The sequence below is a fragment of the Mesocricetus auratus genome, unplaced genomic scaffold (assembly GCF_017639785.1).
Source record: "Mesocricetus auratus isolate SY011 unplaced genomic scaffold, BCM_Maur_2.0 Super-Scaffold_100008, whole genome shotgun sequence".
In the NCBI taxonomy this organism is placed as follows: domain Eukaryota; kingdom Metazoa; phylum Chordata; class Mammalia; order Rodentia; family Cricetidae; genus Mesocricetus; species Mesocricetus auratus.
The window spans coordinates 1,657,757-1,673,165 of NW_024429192.1; the positions used below are offsets into that span (position 1 = coordinate 1,657,757).

General features: G+C 49.8%; 1 protein-coding gene and 1 long non-coding RNA gene across 3 annotated transcripts in view; one reads left to right on the plus strand and one right to left on the minus strand.

The window, feature by feature from the left end:
* Positions 1–15,409, minus strand: part of Igsf5 (immunoglobulin superfamily member 5) — a 39,833-nt gene that overhangs the window by 23,259 nt on the left and 1,165 nt on the right. Inside the window, exons 2-4 of one of the 2 annotated variants that reach the window (XM_040750392.1) lie at positions 12,134–12,211; positions 6,167–6,484; positions 874–1,173 (exon numbers count right to left, since the gene is read on the minus strand). In XM_040750392.1, the coding sequence (XP_040606326.1) occupies positions 874–1,173; positions 6,167–6,484; positions 12,134–12,191 (676 nt within the window). In that variant the 5' untranslated portion in view covers positions 12,192–12,211. Of the gene's footprint in view, positions 1–873; positions 1,174–6,166; positions 6,485–12,133; positions 12,212–15,409 lie in introns of those variants that run through there. The other variant, XM_040750394.1, reaches the window with a different exon arrangement.
* On the plus strand, positions 12,241–14,652 carry LOC121141850. Its single transcript, XR_005878774.1, has 3 exons — positions 12,241–12,768; positions 13,960–14,048; positions 14,251–14,652. It is a non-coding gene; the product is annotated as an uncharacterized LOC121141850 (long non-coding RNA).

Below are 15,409 nucleotides of genomic sequence, written 5' to 3' on the forward strand. Positions count from 1 at the left end.
TGTGAATATGTTTCATTACCACTGGTTAATAAAGAAGCTGATTTGGCCAAAATGGCCAGGCGGAGTATAGCCAGGCGGGAAATCCAGAGATACAGAGAGAAGGAAGGCAGAGTTGGGGGAGACACCATGCAGCCTCCGGAGAAGGAAGATGCCAGAACATTACCAATAAGTCACAGCTACGTGGTGATACACAGATTAGTGGAAATGGGTTAATTTAATTGCGAGAGCTAGTCAGTAATAAGCCTGAGCCGTCATCCCAACAGTTTGTAATTAATATTAAGCCTCTGGGTGCTTATTCGGGAACTGGGAGGCAGTTACAATTACAAAAAAAAAAAACTTTAAACTGTTGCCATCTAGTCAAGTTAAACAATAAGATGCTGTTTTGGTTTTTCAAGACAGAATCTCACTTCATAAACCAGGCTTCCCTAGAACTCATTCCATAGCCCAGGTTAGCCTAAAACTCTCAGCAAGCCTACTGCCTCAGCTCCTGAGTACTAGGATTATAAGCATTAGCCACCACACCCAGCTATATTTTTGAAAAACATTAAGTATTTGTCTCTGACCCTGCTGCCTTCTTATATAAGTGGTGGGCAGGGCCTTTCAATGGTTCATTTGCAACTAGGAAAAAAAACTCTTTTCAATGGTTCATTTGCAACTAGGAAAAAGAAAAACTCTCAAGAAGGAATTGTAAGAACAGGTGATATCATAGACTCACTAAGTTCACAGCACTGGATTTACCTCATTACCCTCTCCACCCAACATCCAGGTCATAGTCCAAGTTGGTCATGTATAGATATAGTGACCAAGAGCCTGACCCTCCCATGAACTGGGAATGGTTACTCCATAGCTTTCTGGCTGGCGATGCTCACTTACCAGGTGGTGGCCGACCCACAGTCAGGTTGACAGTTAAGGACTTGCTGGCCTGCAGGTTCTTCAGCTCTGCCACACAAGTCAAGGTCCCATTGCCCAGCGGTGTGAGAGCCAGGATACTCAAGGCACTCGTAAAGTTGCCCGGTTCCAGAACAGAATAGTAGCTGGAATTGATTACCGGGACCTCAAGCTCCCAGGAAATAACTGGGAGTGGGGTCCAGCCCAGGGCATAGCAAGTCACATTACAGGGTTCACCCTTTGTGACCAGAAGGCTGTTGCTAGGAATGTCCAGGGTCCCCATAACTAAAGAGAAGAGAGAAACAAGCTAAAGTATAACAGCCTCCTGATTTTCCCAGTGTTAGCTTCAAATTACATCTCATGAGACTTTCTTCCCAGGCCCCAGGAAGGCTGTGTCTGTCCCAGGAAACCGCAGTTCAGATTTCATATGCCGTATCTCTATGTGCATGCTGGGTTATAACAAGGAGGTGATGTGTCTCCCGGGAATAATGAGAAATAAAAGTCAATGACCTCTAGCATGGAGCTAAAGGATTCTCTTAGGCAGTCCTGGAAACAGAAGCAAAGCAAGAAACAATCTGTATTCTTTTCCCAGAGACTCATAAATAGCAAATCTCTTCCCTTAACTTCGAGCCAATCACCTTCATTTTATAATTTGGAGTCATGAACTTTTTTTTTGTCTTTTGTTTTGTTTTGAGACAAAGTCTCATGTAGCCCAAGCTGGACCCAAAGGTGGCTTCGGACGCCAGATCCTCTTGCCTCCAGCTCCCAAGGGCAGAGAAGACAGGCACGTGCACCCAGTAGTAAACTTTCAAAGAAGAACTGCCTTGGATATTCCGTTAAAATCCATTTCTAGTTACAAATTACGTCAAAATTAAATCAATTATGAACTGAATTAACCCAATCAAGTTTCAGAATTATTGACTTTGATCAACATTTCCTTAAAGAGCCCCCCCACCTTGCCAGCAGCAGCATTTGCACTGCAAGGAAGTCATCCGAAAATGATGTTCACTTGTGCTGACATTACCAAAGTAACCTGAAGGTTGGCCCCGGCAAAGACACAGCCTTAGTGACATTCATATACATTCAAATGTTCAAATTCAAACATGCTACGGGGGCACCGCCCCCAGCCGCTTGAGATAATGGAAAGAACACAGGACTGAGAATGGAAAATTCTGCTCTCATTCATGGCTCTCCTCAGCACAACTCCAACACTCAGAGGAAATCACTGAAACTTGGGGTCTCTGCATTTTCTGTCTCTAAAGGGGATAATTTGGCCAGAATACATGATCTTCAAACACTTCAGCTTCAATTCCTCTTCCAAGGCCACCAGAGACTCCAAAGAACTTCCTTTGTGTGGATAGTAGCTACGTAAGTTGTTCCAAAATATTTACTTAAAAATAACAACCGTAGCTCATCACACGTTGATGTAATGAACACATTTCTGTTAAACTGTATTTTTAAGCTAATTAAAAAAAAAAAACCAAGTGGCGATGTTTACCTATGCAACTCTCTGTCATGTTAAGCTAGATTTCCAAGCAGGCAGCTTCATTTGTATGCTACGGGATTGATTGCTTTGTTTGAAGGGTATGGAAAGATCTCTGACCTCCCACAGAAGTGCAGCTACAACAGCACTTTGACACCAGGCCAAAACTCAAACAGGAGTGTTTTCTTGAAGGTAAGCTCACTGTAGAACCTGAAACCACAATGAGGGCTTTCCCTCTATCTAGACCATGGTCCTACCTGGCACTTGGCTGGATGTTTGCCCTTGTGTGATTGTTTCTATCTCTATACTCGAGCACGTGGGCCGTGCTGGCCTGTGGCTTAGAAGATCTTTCCAGTGTGCAGCACGAAGCTCCCTGTGCACGCAGGAGAATGGAACTGGAGAGGTCTCCAGCACGTCAGCCTCCTCTCAGGCCATTACAAGAAGCCATGCCCTGGAGTCTGGGGAGGACCAGAGTAGCTCTGCTGTGACTCACTCCGAACCGTCATACTTCCTGGATGCTATCTTAGAACAAGTAAGGTGTCTGTGCTAACCTGAGCACTCTTGTGACAAGGAAGAGCGCTGTCTGAGGAGGAGGTCTAAGATTATTTATTGAATACAGGAGGTTACTCACAGGGAGATGGGAGCTCTAGGAACGTGGCTAGCCCTCCAGACGCCTCCGTAGGTAGTCACTTGCTGCCAAGCCTAGTACCATGAGTTTGAGACCTGAGACTCACGTGGTGGGAAGGGTGAACCAACTCCCACAAGTTATCTTTCGATCATAAACACACTGTGGCTCATGTGTGCATGATGGCAGGGCCTAGGAGGGATGGAGCTGCCTCAGATAACGGCAGAGGGGCGTGAGCTCAGGTCCTTCTGGCCCCCCGAAAGCAAGAGTGCATCGTACGCATGTGTCAATGGCAGGTTGGGCAGCAACTGGACCAGTGTAGCCGTGTGGAGGGTTTTCTGTGTGTGCAGCTAGGGTTCAGCTTTTCCCAGCCTCTCTTCCCCGCAGTGGAGGAGGCTTTAGCTGGCTTATCCGCTAACGTGACCAACACATCATCCAAAGCAGTCACTAGAACAGCCACATGGGTGTGAGAGGACTCACGCTGGAGTTGCATCTGCTCTGTTGAAAGTCGGGAAGGAAAAGTGGGCCTTGGATAATTTGTGGGCATTCCCTCCTTCTCCAAGATTGTGTTCCTGGGGAAGGTGCGCTTAGTGTTCCTGGGACAACAGTGTGGCTCTGCCCCCACTCCTGTCCTTATGCAGGACCCCGGAGAAAGCTTCAATGCCCTGGACGCTTGGTCTTCTCTCCATATTAAACCAAAAGCTTCTATAACCACAACTGCATCGAGAGCATGCCAGAGGTATTCTGACAGATGTGCGGGCTTAGGGCTCTGGGAAACACTTCAGAACTGTGTGCAGTTTTCAACTGTGCATGCCATGAGCCCAGGAGTACGAAGCCCCTCTCTTACAGCCCCCGAATGGCCTTTTTCTACTCTCTCAGAGATGCCCACACACACACATCAAGAAAACACTATCTATGGTCTTTAAAAGTGTGTCTCTGAGGGGCTGGAGAGATGGCTCAGCGGTTGAGAGCACTGGCTGCTCTTTCAGAGGACCCAGGTTCAATTCCCAGCACCAACCATGGCAGCCCACAACTGTCTGTAACTGCAGTTTTTCATGGGACCTGACACCCTCACAGGACACATATGCAGGCAAAGCATCAACGCTCATAAAGTAAATGTCTCTCTCTGATGATCTGCTGTCCTGAAGCTGTGTGGGATGCCTGTGGGCGTGCATGTGTGTGTGTGTGTGTGTGTGTGTGTGTGTGTGTGTGTGTGTGTGTGTGTGTGTGTAGAGGCCAATATTAGGTGTCTTCCTTAACCATTCTTCATTTTATTTTTTTTGAGACAAGAGTCTCCCACTGAGCCTAGAGCTCACCAACTTGATTAGTCTGGCTGTCCAGCAAGCCCCAAGGACCCGCCTGCCTCCACCGGCTGGAATTACAGAGTGCACAACCACACCCAGATTTCCCACTTGGGTTCTGGGGGGGGGGCGGGAATCAAACTCACACTCTCATGTTTGCATAGCAAACGCTTCACCAACTGAGCCAGCCCTCTTCTATTCATCTCCGGGTCCTACTGAGTACCTAGAATAGCATCCTTTTTCCAGGAATTTGAAGGGGAAAAAGAGTTTGTGTGGTAATTTCTATGAGCCAGACACTATGGTAAAGGCTTTCTATTGACCCACTCACCCCATGCTACAACAGCCTTTGGATGAGCAACCCAGAGCCAAAGTCATTGTGTGCTTTGCTAAGATCATGCAACTCTGAACAACAAAGACAGAATGGAAACCCAGTCAGCCAGGTTCCCAAGCCCTCCCTTCTGGGCCACTCTGGATGCCCGGCTGGATACACACCAAGCTAAATGGAACAAAGCTTTGGAGTTTTTGGTGGTTTTGTCATCTGATCCTCACAGCAAATGTGTGAGCTAAGCAGAGGAGCCTCCTCCCACCTTACAGAGCAAGGAAGAAACCAGTGCAGGGGATTTCCCTGGCTGACAACTGACAGAGGCAAAAGAAGAACTCATGTCCTGTGTTCTTCCCATTATAACTGAATTACTATCAGAGAACCTGGGCGTGCAAACTGGGCCAAGAGTTCTAGGTAATATCACTATACCATTAATTAAACTGCAAAAATTAGAGATACCCCCAAAGTAAAGAATCGCCAGTTTAATTCAATTTCTAAAGTAGAAAATAATGTTTAAACACAAATTTGTAGACATGCTTTTCCCACCAAATAGTATCACATTTGATTTGACAACAGACAGAATCTGGGATTTCACTGAGGTGAGGAAGTATGTAGATATAAGTAAATAATCTCAAAAGCATAACTTGTCCTCAAGAGAAATGCTGTCACAGAAATAAGAACTCCATAAAGCTGGGGACAAGGCTCAACTCAAAGGGAGAGCCCTGGATAGAGACCACATGGACCTGGGCTTGATCCCCAACACCAGGGAAAAAGAAAAAAAACACACCCTGATAGGAAATTGTAATCCACTAATCACAACCCCTATCAATAATATATAAACTCACTTTCAAAAAGTATAAAGGAGTTGTGATTTGGGTAAAACTCTCTAAAGCATCATAAAACACATCCTTTTGCCTTTCTTATTGTGTAATGATCTTCGGGAGACCAAATTACCTTTACAGATGAAAAAAAATGTTAGGGTAGTATAGCCTAGTGTCTACCCTTTCCTCTCAAAGGCATGGTGTATTTGACTGTAACAGCTATGATCACCAGGGCAAAAAAAAAAAAGATCCATCTACGTCCGAAGAAGAGCTCCAGGAGATGGTTTCAGAAAGGCAATTTACACACCTAGACACCAGAGCAGATTAGATGGGGAAGCAAAACCCGTCTCACAGTGGGAGAGGAGCAGACAAGTAAAGAGAACCTAACAGCAAAGAAGGTAGGGGATATAAGCAAAGGAGAGGAAGGGAGGTAGAGAAGGAGAGGGAGGGAAGGACAGAGGGAGGGAGGGGAGAAGAGAGGGAGGGAGGGGAGGAGAGAGGTGGGGAGGAGGGAGTCATAAGCTAAGGCAGCATTCTCTCGGAATGTTCAGAACAACGAAGTCTAGACTTTGCATGCAAGCAGGACGCAGGGATGGAGGGAACTTAACAAAAAAAGCACAAAGCTGCCATCAGTTAAGAATCGCAATAGGTACCACCATACCTGAAGGTGGACCCCAAGTGTCATGACACAGCTGTGAGCCTCAGAGGGACCCCCGGCTGGCTCACCTTGCACTGAGAGGAAGGCAGATCGAACCACGTTGCTGTTCTGCAGGCTACACTGCACAAGCCCCGAGTCGCTGGGCTGCACATCGTGGATGATCATCTCGGAAATGAAGCTGTCGCTCCCGTTGTAATTGACGGAGGTGAAGCGCTCGTTGGTGATGATGGTTTCCTGGGAAGTGATACTCAGCTCCACAACACCGTTGAGGGACCACATGATAAGCTTCCAGCCATGGGTCACGGTGCAGTTGAAGCGAGCCTCCGAGCCCTGCAGGACTGTCACATTCTGAGGACCTTCTGTGATCTCATAACTGGATCCAGGAGCTAGAAGGCAACCAGATTTTCAGGGCAGTAAATCAACTAGCTGGCATACGTCAATGACGTCATCCAACCCTTCTTGCCAACTGTCACGCTCTCGGTGTCCATCTGAAGGCTCAGCCTCTGTGTCATGTTGGTCCTGAGGTCTGGGGCCAGGGCTGCTGGTAGATGCATGGCCAATCGACTCACCCTTCCACTCTGCCTCTACATGGGCAGCACTAACTTGAACACCATTGCCTAGAAGTTCCCAGTCACCCAACGCCACAAAATGTGGCATCTAAAACAGAGTTTCTACAGACCTACCTTGTCAAGGGTCCTAACATGAAATCATCCTGGATGCAGGATGGACCTCAAGTTCAAGCCCATGTTCTTTTTATAAAAAGACAAAGGCAGAGGAGTCTGAGATGACAGGGACACACACGGCGGGAAACTCCATGTGAAGATGGGAACTGGGACTCAGGTGATGTCTCGTGCATGGAGAAAATAACGCCAAGGGTTGCCATAGCCAGCAAGCAAAGATAGGTGACCTTCCGTGTATATGTTTCTCTTATTGGCTGGCGAATAAAACACTGTTGGCCAATAACGCAGGAAGACAGGTGGGACTAGGAGATGAGGAGAATTCTGGGAAAGGTAGGCAGATACTGGGAAGAGAGGGCACACCGGTAAGTCAAGACCACGTGGAAATACATAGATTAACAGAAATGGGTTAACAGTTAAGACAGAGCTAGCCAATAAGAAGCCCAAGCCACTGCCAACAGTTTTATAACTAACATAGCATCTGTGTGTTCATTTGAGGCTGAAGGGTGGCAGGACCAGTCGGGACAAAGAACCCCTTGAAGCAGATAGGGAATCCAAGTCTCCTCCATAGCCTCCAAAGGGGACCTGTCCCGTTCACGGGACACTCAGGACTTATTGCCACAGCAGTAGGACTCAGACCCAAGATTGGGCCTTGCTGCCCTGAGTGGTAGACTCTTCCCTGGCTCCCGTCACTCAGGAGACCCACGGAAACAACACATGCCCTGGTTTCTGTTTACTCCAGCCCATCGGTCAGGATGGGTTACCTTGGTGTTCTACAATCCCTGTGGGTCAACATGCTAGCCCTCCATGTACGGGAGGGGAGGGAGCAAATGACAGCCATTCTCCTCTTCTCACATTGAAAGGCAAATGGGAGACAGTCCCTAAAGGAAACCGATAAAGGTGAGACGGTCCCTAAAGGAAACTGATTAGTGTCCTGAACGTTCCCGGGGCATGAGCCAAAAACAGCACCTCACGATCACCCAGAGTGAATTGTGAGTCAGAGCTTCCTTGTTCAGGAACTCACAGATGGAGAGAAGGATTTTGCATGCACCACTGTATGAATGATCTTTAGGAGCCCATTCCAAATTGAGGATGCTCTCTCAGCCTGGACTCATGGGGAAGGGCCTAGGTCCTGCCCTGGATGAAATGACAGACTTTGGAGATCCCCCCCCCCAAGGAGGGCCTTACCCTCCCTGGGGAATGATGTGGGGATTGGGGGGGGTTGGGAGGGCTGGTGGAGGGACAAGGGAGGAGGGGTAGGAGAGGGAGCTGGGATGGACATGTGAAGCATTCACGTTTCTAATTTAAATAAAAACATATATTGAGGGAGAAAATAAACAACTTCTGCTCCTCCTGCCTCCAGCTCCTGGGTACCAGAATTAACAAGCATGAGCCACCACACCCCAGCGTGTGGTTCTGGGAAACAAACCTGGGGACATATGCATGCTGGGTGAGCACTCTACCACCTGACCTTTCATTGAAGCAGGAGACAGTGAGCCTTAAGCACGGTCCCCTGCCAAGTGCAGCTCGCTCTGGATCCACCAACCGTGCTCAGCTGCACCTATAACAAGGAGCAGGTAGCCACGGTACCTTGGTCCTTCCTCGGCGATCCATCAGTTGTGGAGGCCACGGGTGACCTTGCCCCACACAAAGCAAACGCGAGAAAAACCCTTGAAGATACACCTCTACTCGGTCAGCCACATAACCTCCGCTCTCACTCCCCTCTCCTCCACTCTCTCTTTTCCTGGAGAGGATAATGGGATGGGATGCAGAGAAAAGTCAGGGTGTCCCCCACCTGGAAGTTTTCTGTAGGGGTTACACAACGATCCCGGGGTATCTGCTGTCTGCAAGATTCCTTGAGGAGTTTCCTTTCCTATAAGGCTTATGGGACCCGCCCCTCTTCAGCTGGCAGAGCTGCCCTCCAGAGTGTGTCTGTAACTGCCCTGCCACCCTTGAACTTGAGCGGGGGGAAGGGGGGAGGCTTTTCTTCCCACTCCCTAACCTGACGTTACTGCAGTTTTGTTTTGTTTGGTTTGGTTTGGTTTTGGTTTGGTTTTACAAGACAGGGTTTCTCTGTATTGTTTTGGAGGCTGTCGGTCCAGCCTGGCCTCGAACTCACAGCGATCGACCTGCCTCTGCCTCCTGAGTGCTGGGATTAAAGGTGTGCGCCACCACCACCGGGCGTTAATGCAGTTTTAATGGCTCATGTGGAACGGGGCTAGACGACCTCATGCTGAGCCTCTGAAACTGACCCTTGAGCTGAGGATGCAGTTCAGTCAGGACGGCACTTGCTATACAAGCATGAGGGTCTGGGTTTAACCCCCAGAACCCACATAGTATGACAGTTCATGTTTGTAGTTCCTGCATTGAGGAGGTGGAGACAGGAAGTTTCCCTGGAGCTCACTGGCCAGGCAGCCTACCCAAAGCAGCAAGACCCAGGTAAAACCGAGACACTTTGAGTCTCCAGAAGACAAGGTGGATAACATCCTGGAGAATGGCACCCCCCAGCATGACCTCCACGCACATGCACACGCATGCACCCCCACACAAACACGCGTGATGGAAGCAATCCCCTTGACGTAAGAAACTTCACAGTCTATAATCACCGCCTCTCCGTTTTCCTAGTCCAGTGTGGCTCCCCTCACTCTCTTCTCTTCACATCATTCTACAGCTGCCTCTTTCTTACTTGGCCCTTTGTAGTGAACGGGAAAGCAGGCTGGACGCCCGGCTAAAGCTGGAAAGAGAAACAAGGGATGGAGAGAAGAAGGCAGAGAGAACTGCCTCGGCGATGGGCCTTCAGACGGAGAGAGAATCAACCATGTTACGTGCTGGGACCCACTGAGGAAGAGTAGAGTCAGAAAGAGGAGATCCTGAGAAGAGTGGCCAGGCAGGTCTGAACTGTCTGCTGAGCTTCTGGGAGGGTGACAGAAAAAGCCAATGTCACTTTCTGGGCCATCAGCTGCACCAAAAACATCTCTGCACATGTAGCCTAGAGGAGCATCGCAAAGCAGGTAACTGTTTGTGTATGCCATCCCCACCCTGCCTCCACACTCCAGGTAGACCAGATATCCCTTTGCACTCATCCCCCCCCAACCCCCCAGCAACTTTCTCTGCCCTCAGTTTATCCCAACTCTACCCTGGGGCCACTGAACCTTCTCAAAGCACCAAATTTATTGTCTTTCTGGCCCAGGGCCTTTGCACATGAACAGTTTGGAATCTAGTCTCACTTGCTCCTAAATTCCTAGCCGAGTCATATGCCCTGGGGGTTCAAAGCAACTAACTGTCACAATAGTGACTTTTTTTGCTTTATGTTTGTCTTGTCCTCACTCAATGCTTGTTTGTCCTCCTAGGCTCTAAGCTCTGGTGCCTATGCCTCAACTATGTGACATATAACAGGGGTTCAACAGACATTTTCTGAGCAAATAAAAGAGGGAACCAAGACCTATGTAAGTCATGAGATTATGGGCAAGGTAGGGAGCAGAAAGGAGGGGATGAGAAAGGAGAGGAGAGGAGAAGAGGAAAAGGCTTGGAAGAACCCTGTGAGCATGTAGAGCTAAGTCTGTAAGTGACGACGATTCAACTAGTCACAAGGACTTTCCTGGATGAAATATCTAAAGGGTTCAGTATCATCACAAATTATCCCTGGGAACTCTAAAACTAGCCCATGATACTCTGCCTCTTGCTGCAGTCATCTTCGAACTTCAAGCCAGATCCATCTTGACTCAGACCAGTACTTAATGCTCAATATCCATAAATATATATATAATGATTATATATCTATTTCTGACTTTATATATATATATATATATATATCATTCAATTCTCTCCAGTCTTTAAAAGATCTTTGTAACCTCAAAGTGCCCCTAAAGTGTGGATTAAGGGTGGCCCATCAGACCCAGGCCCAGTCCCTAAACTGTTCCCAGACCTGATTTTCCTCTCCACTCTACTGAGCAGTGTCCAGTGGGCCCCAGCAGTAAGCTTCTAACTGCGTGCCGTTAGACCTTCACCTCTGGACTCCTCAGTCAGGTATTCCTAGACTTCCCATGCAAGTACACCCAAAAATGGGACTTCACAAGCCTGCCCATCCGATATCTTGCTGCTTCCTAGTCTGTTTCACTTCCATTAACACTGTCACGGCCAGGCTTTTAAAGCTCGGTGTCTATCCATGCAGAACAGAGCACACAAGCTTCTGAACATGGCCACCGACACACGGTTGGCAGAGAGGAGGGACAGGTAGAGCTGTTCATCGGGTGTTCTTGTCCCCAGGTTGATCACAAGGATGACTGGGTTTGTGACAAGCTGCCCAGGGTACCTTGGCCTGCAAGTGTCCCGGCATTACTTCTACTCTGCAGCTACAGCAAGCCTTCGAGTTGCCATAATAGGAGAAACAGAGACATGAGAAGCCTGGCCCCAGAACTAATTAAACCCAACAGACGCCAAGGACTGCCAGACCTTCAGAGTCAGCCCAGCCCACTCCACATGGAGTCCACCCCAGCTGGTGCCCTGAAGGACTTCTGTCGGCAAGGCTGTGGTGAGAAAAGAGGGGCCACCTTCTGAGGCTTGGGGATCACACCACAGACATCACCCAAGTCAAGCAGACACGGACAGGAGACACCTGAGCCAGCCTTTCCTTGAAAGATACAGAGAGACGGAAGAGGGCAGAAGCGAGTGGGAAAGACGTCTCAAACAGTGAAACAACTCATGTGACGACCTCAGGTACCTAATGGGGTAAGGAGGAATGTAAAGAGAAGCCTTCCTGCCAGCCTGGTTCTAGAGCCGCATCAGTCCCAAATAAACACACAGGAGGCTGTATTAATTATGAAGCTGTTGGCCTTGCTTGTTTCTTACTGGCTAGCTCTGACTTAAGTATTTATCCCATAATTGTTAATCTAAGTATTTCTCTTACCGGAGCAAAGTTCCAGACATCTTATTTCTCTGGCGGGCTACATCATGACTCCCTGTGTTTCTGCTACTCAGAGTCCTCCTGGACTCCTAGTCCCACCTATCTTGGTTCCCTATTGGCCAACAGTGCTTTATTGACATATACACAGGACTTCCGCATCAGAGGAAAAGTCCTAATGGGAGCTATGTGGGGTCAGAGGCGCTGAGGGGACCTTCTTGGGGTAGAGTTACAATAACAGGAATGAGAGATCTTGAAAGGGTAACTATGAGATAGAGATTCAGGGGAGTGTCTGAGGAGGACCACCTGGAGGGAGTGTCTGAGGAGGACCATCTGGAGGGAGTGCCTGAGGAAGACCACCTGGAGCCTACACTGCTGCATCTCCTGCTCACCCTTCCTCCCTCCCGCCCTGCCTTTTGAAGCCTGTAAACAACAGTCCACCCACCCTCGGCACCTACCTGTCAGCCCAGCCAGGATGACCAGCAGAGCCAGGACACCTCTCCTACTGCCCTCCATCTCAGCATGATCTTCCTTACCTGAAAGACAAGGGAGCAGGTGATGTTTAGAGCCAAAAGGGTCGACGGCACCACCCAGACACTTTAGACACCTCTGGAGCGTCGCCATCTGGGCAGGCAGTGTTCCCTCAGAAGGTGTGTGTGTGTGTGTGTGTGTGTGTGTGTGTGTGTGTGTGTGTGTGTGTGTGTGTGTGTGTGTGTGAAACTGGACCTGGCCCCGTCGCTGTGTTCACACGGACCTCCAAGAGAAGAACTCTGGCTCCAAGAGAACTCCGGCGCAGCTCACCTCAGAGAAGCCCTGAAGCGCACGACCTGACCTGACCTCAAGCCCGTGCATGCACAGCTGACAGGACTCCAGCAGTGCTGGACGGCCTGGCTCAGAGTTGACTGGGAGTGGCTGCCTGCTCCTCGTTTCCACCTCCCCCCTGCCCGTCATGAGCTCACAACCTCACGAGGGAAGGTGGGACTCGGGCAAGCAGATGCCCTCGCGGAGGCGACTGGAAGGCGGCAAGGCATGGGGAGAGGAATGGAGCCAGGAAGGCGTGGGGCACGGGTGTGTTGGTCACCACGGCAAGCAGGTAGGTTGTGGACGGCAGCCATGTGCGAGCACGCGTGCTTGCTAGCCAGCCGAAGGAAGAAGAGCAGTGGGAATGGCAGGTGCAAAGGGCCCGGGCTAGAACCACGCTGGGCGTGTCTGAGGAACTACGGAGAGGGTCCCGGGTCGGGTGAGGGGTGAGGAGTGGCAGGGGTAAGGCTGAGGCAGATGCAGTGAGCTCCCGTTGGCCGTTTGGCGGCACCACGGGTTCCCCTTGGGTCCCACCCTCCTTCCAACCCCTGCTTCTCTGATGACCTCATGCTCGGCTCCGCACCGCACCCCACCCCCCATCCTTCAGTGTTTCCTTTTGTTTTCCCTCCCCCCCACCCCCGGCATGGTGGGTCCCACTGGAGAGCGTGGCACTGACTGGCTGCTCGCTGAAGCATCGTGAGCCACCTGCAAAAGCATAGCTCCTGCCCTGGGGACAGGATTTGTTTCCCAGATTCTTTCCCGGCACGCGTTTGCAGAGCAGAGACCACGCAGGGAGCTTCCGCCCACCGTGGCCTCCACAGACCCCACAGCCTGCTGACACCCCCACGCACGCACGCACGCGCGCGCGCGCGCACACACACACACACACACACACACACGCGCGCGCATGCGCGCTGCGCTGCGGTGGTCCCTCTAAGCTGAGCAGGTGCTGAATCCCCGCCGTGGGATTTCGTAGCATGCGGACACACCTGTCCAGCCCTCTGCTCTCCTTCCTTCTCTGCTGGGCTCAGAAGCACCACAGCCAGCAAAGGGTCCAAACCCGCAGAGGAGATGACTCCCTCCCAGAAATGAGAGTGTGAGTTTCCATTCCTGGGCAGCGAAGATGCTGAGCCCTGTGACTTCACACCTAAACTCATCCCCAGGTACCCCAGCTCAGGAAAGGGGAGCCAGGTACCTGTCTTACCCCCCTTTATCTCTCTGATACCTTCCAAACCTCAGCACACGTGCTGAGCCTTAACTACCCACAATCCTATACCTTACTCGGGGTTAGAACACCTCCACTAAGGTTCTGCCCCGCTCTGGGCCTGAAGCACTGGGCAGAACTGGAAAATGCCCCCTCCCTCCACAGGGGTCATCTGGCAGTCACAACAGCCGCTTGAAGGTGCACAACCTTCCTAGCCTGAGCCCTGAGCCCAGATCCAGCCTTACAAAGCGGGGAATAAATCATTTGCTAATTTTCAAGGTCAATTAACACAAGTTTGCAAGGAAATTGCTCTATCAGTCACCTGGAATGTCCGGCCGGCAGAACAGGAGGGGAACTGAGCAGCCCAGGTCTGGACACTGCATGTTTTATTGTTTTGTTTTGGTGGGTTGACTTTTGGTTTTGGTTTTGTTTTGTTTGTTTGTTTGGGTTTTTTGTTTTCGTTGTTTGCTTGTTTTAGGATAGGGTCTTGTGTAGCCCAGGCTGGACTCAGAGTCACTGTGGGGCAAAGGATGTTCTCCGTCTCCTGACCCTCCTACTTCCATCTCCCAGGTGCTGAGATTACAGGTGTGTGCTGTTATTCGAGGCCTGAAAGTTGCATGCTTTACTGGAGGCCCCTGATCACTAGCGAAGCTGGGGTGAGGGACGAGCAAAGGCTATGGAGGAAATGCTCCAGCCACTGATAAATAAATACGGTGGCTCGGCTACAGAGTAAGGGCGCGCATCCCTCAACCCAGGAAGTATCACTCTGCCGCATCTCAGCTGCCCCATGGCTTTCCCAGGCCAGCAGCAGAGTCCAGGAGCCGGCAGAGAGGCCGCTGCCACAGGGCGTAAGGCATATGGACGTGGCATCTGAGAGCGTGGGCAGCCGGTGACGTCATCGAAAAACCGGACACTTACGGGATGGCCGACGTGACACTTGTGACTTAATTAAATATGGACTTGGGACAGAAATCTTTAGCTAATACCTCTGTGGGGGAGGGTGGCTGCCCAAATGTTGTGGAACGTTATTTTAAGATGTGCTACATTCGCGTGGTGTAGAACATTGATTTTTTTTTTTTTTAGAAATACGATGCAAAGCCAGGCGTTGGTGGCGCACGCCTCTAATCCCAGCACGAGGGAGGCAGAGACAGGTGGATCTCTGTGAGTTCAAGGCCGGCCTGGTCTACAGAGCGAGTTCCAGGACAGCCTCCAAAACAATACAGAGAAACCCTGTCTCGAAAAACCAAGATATATATAATATACATATATTATATATATATGATATATATGATGCAAAGATGGTGTTGCATTTGTTTAGCTCTGTGAAGCTGTGTTGCTTTGCCTATCTAAAGCACCTGATTGGTTCTCATAAAGAGCTTGACAGCCAATAGTGAGGCAGGAGAGGGAGAGGCAGGGCTGCCAGGCAGAGAGAAGAAAGAGAAAAGAGGAAGGAATGGGAAAAAGAGAAGCAGGAGGGGCCCAGCCACTCAGCCACACAACCACGTACGTAGTAAGAAGTAAAGAACGGTGTGTAGAATAAAGAAATGTAAAATCCCAGAGGCAAAAGGTAGATGGGATAATTTAAGAAAAGCTGGCTAGAAACAAGCCAAGCTAAGGCTGGGCATTCATAAGTAAGAGTAAGTCTCCGTGTATATTATTTCGGAGCTGGGTCGCAGATCCCCCACCCCAAAGAGCAAAGAGAAAGAAAAAAACTGCACCCAAAGCTGAG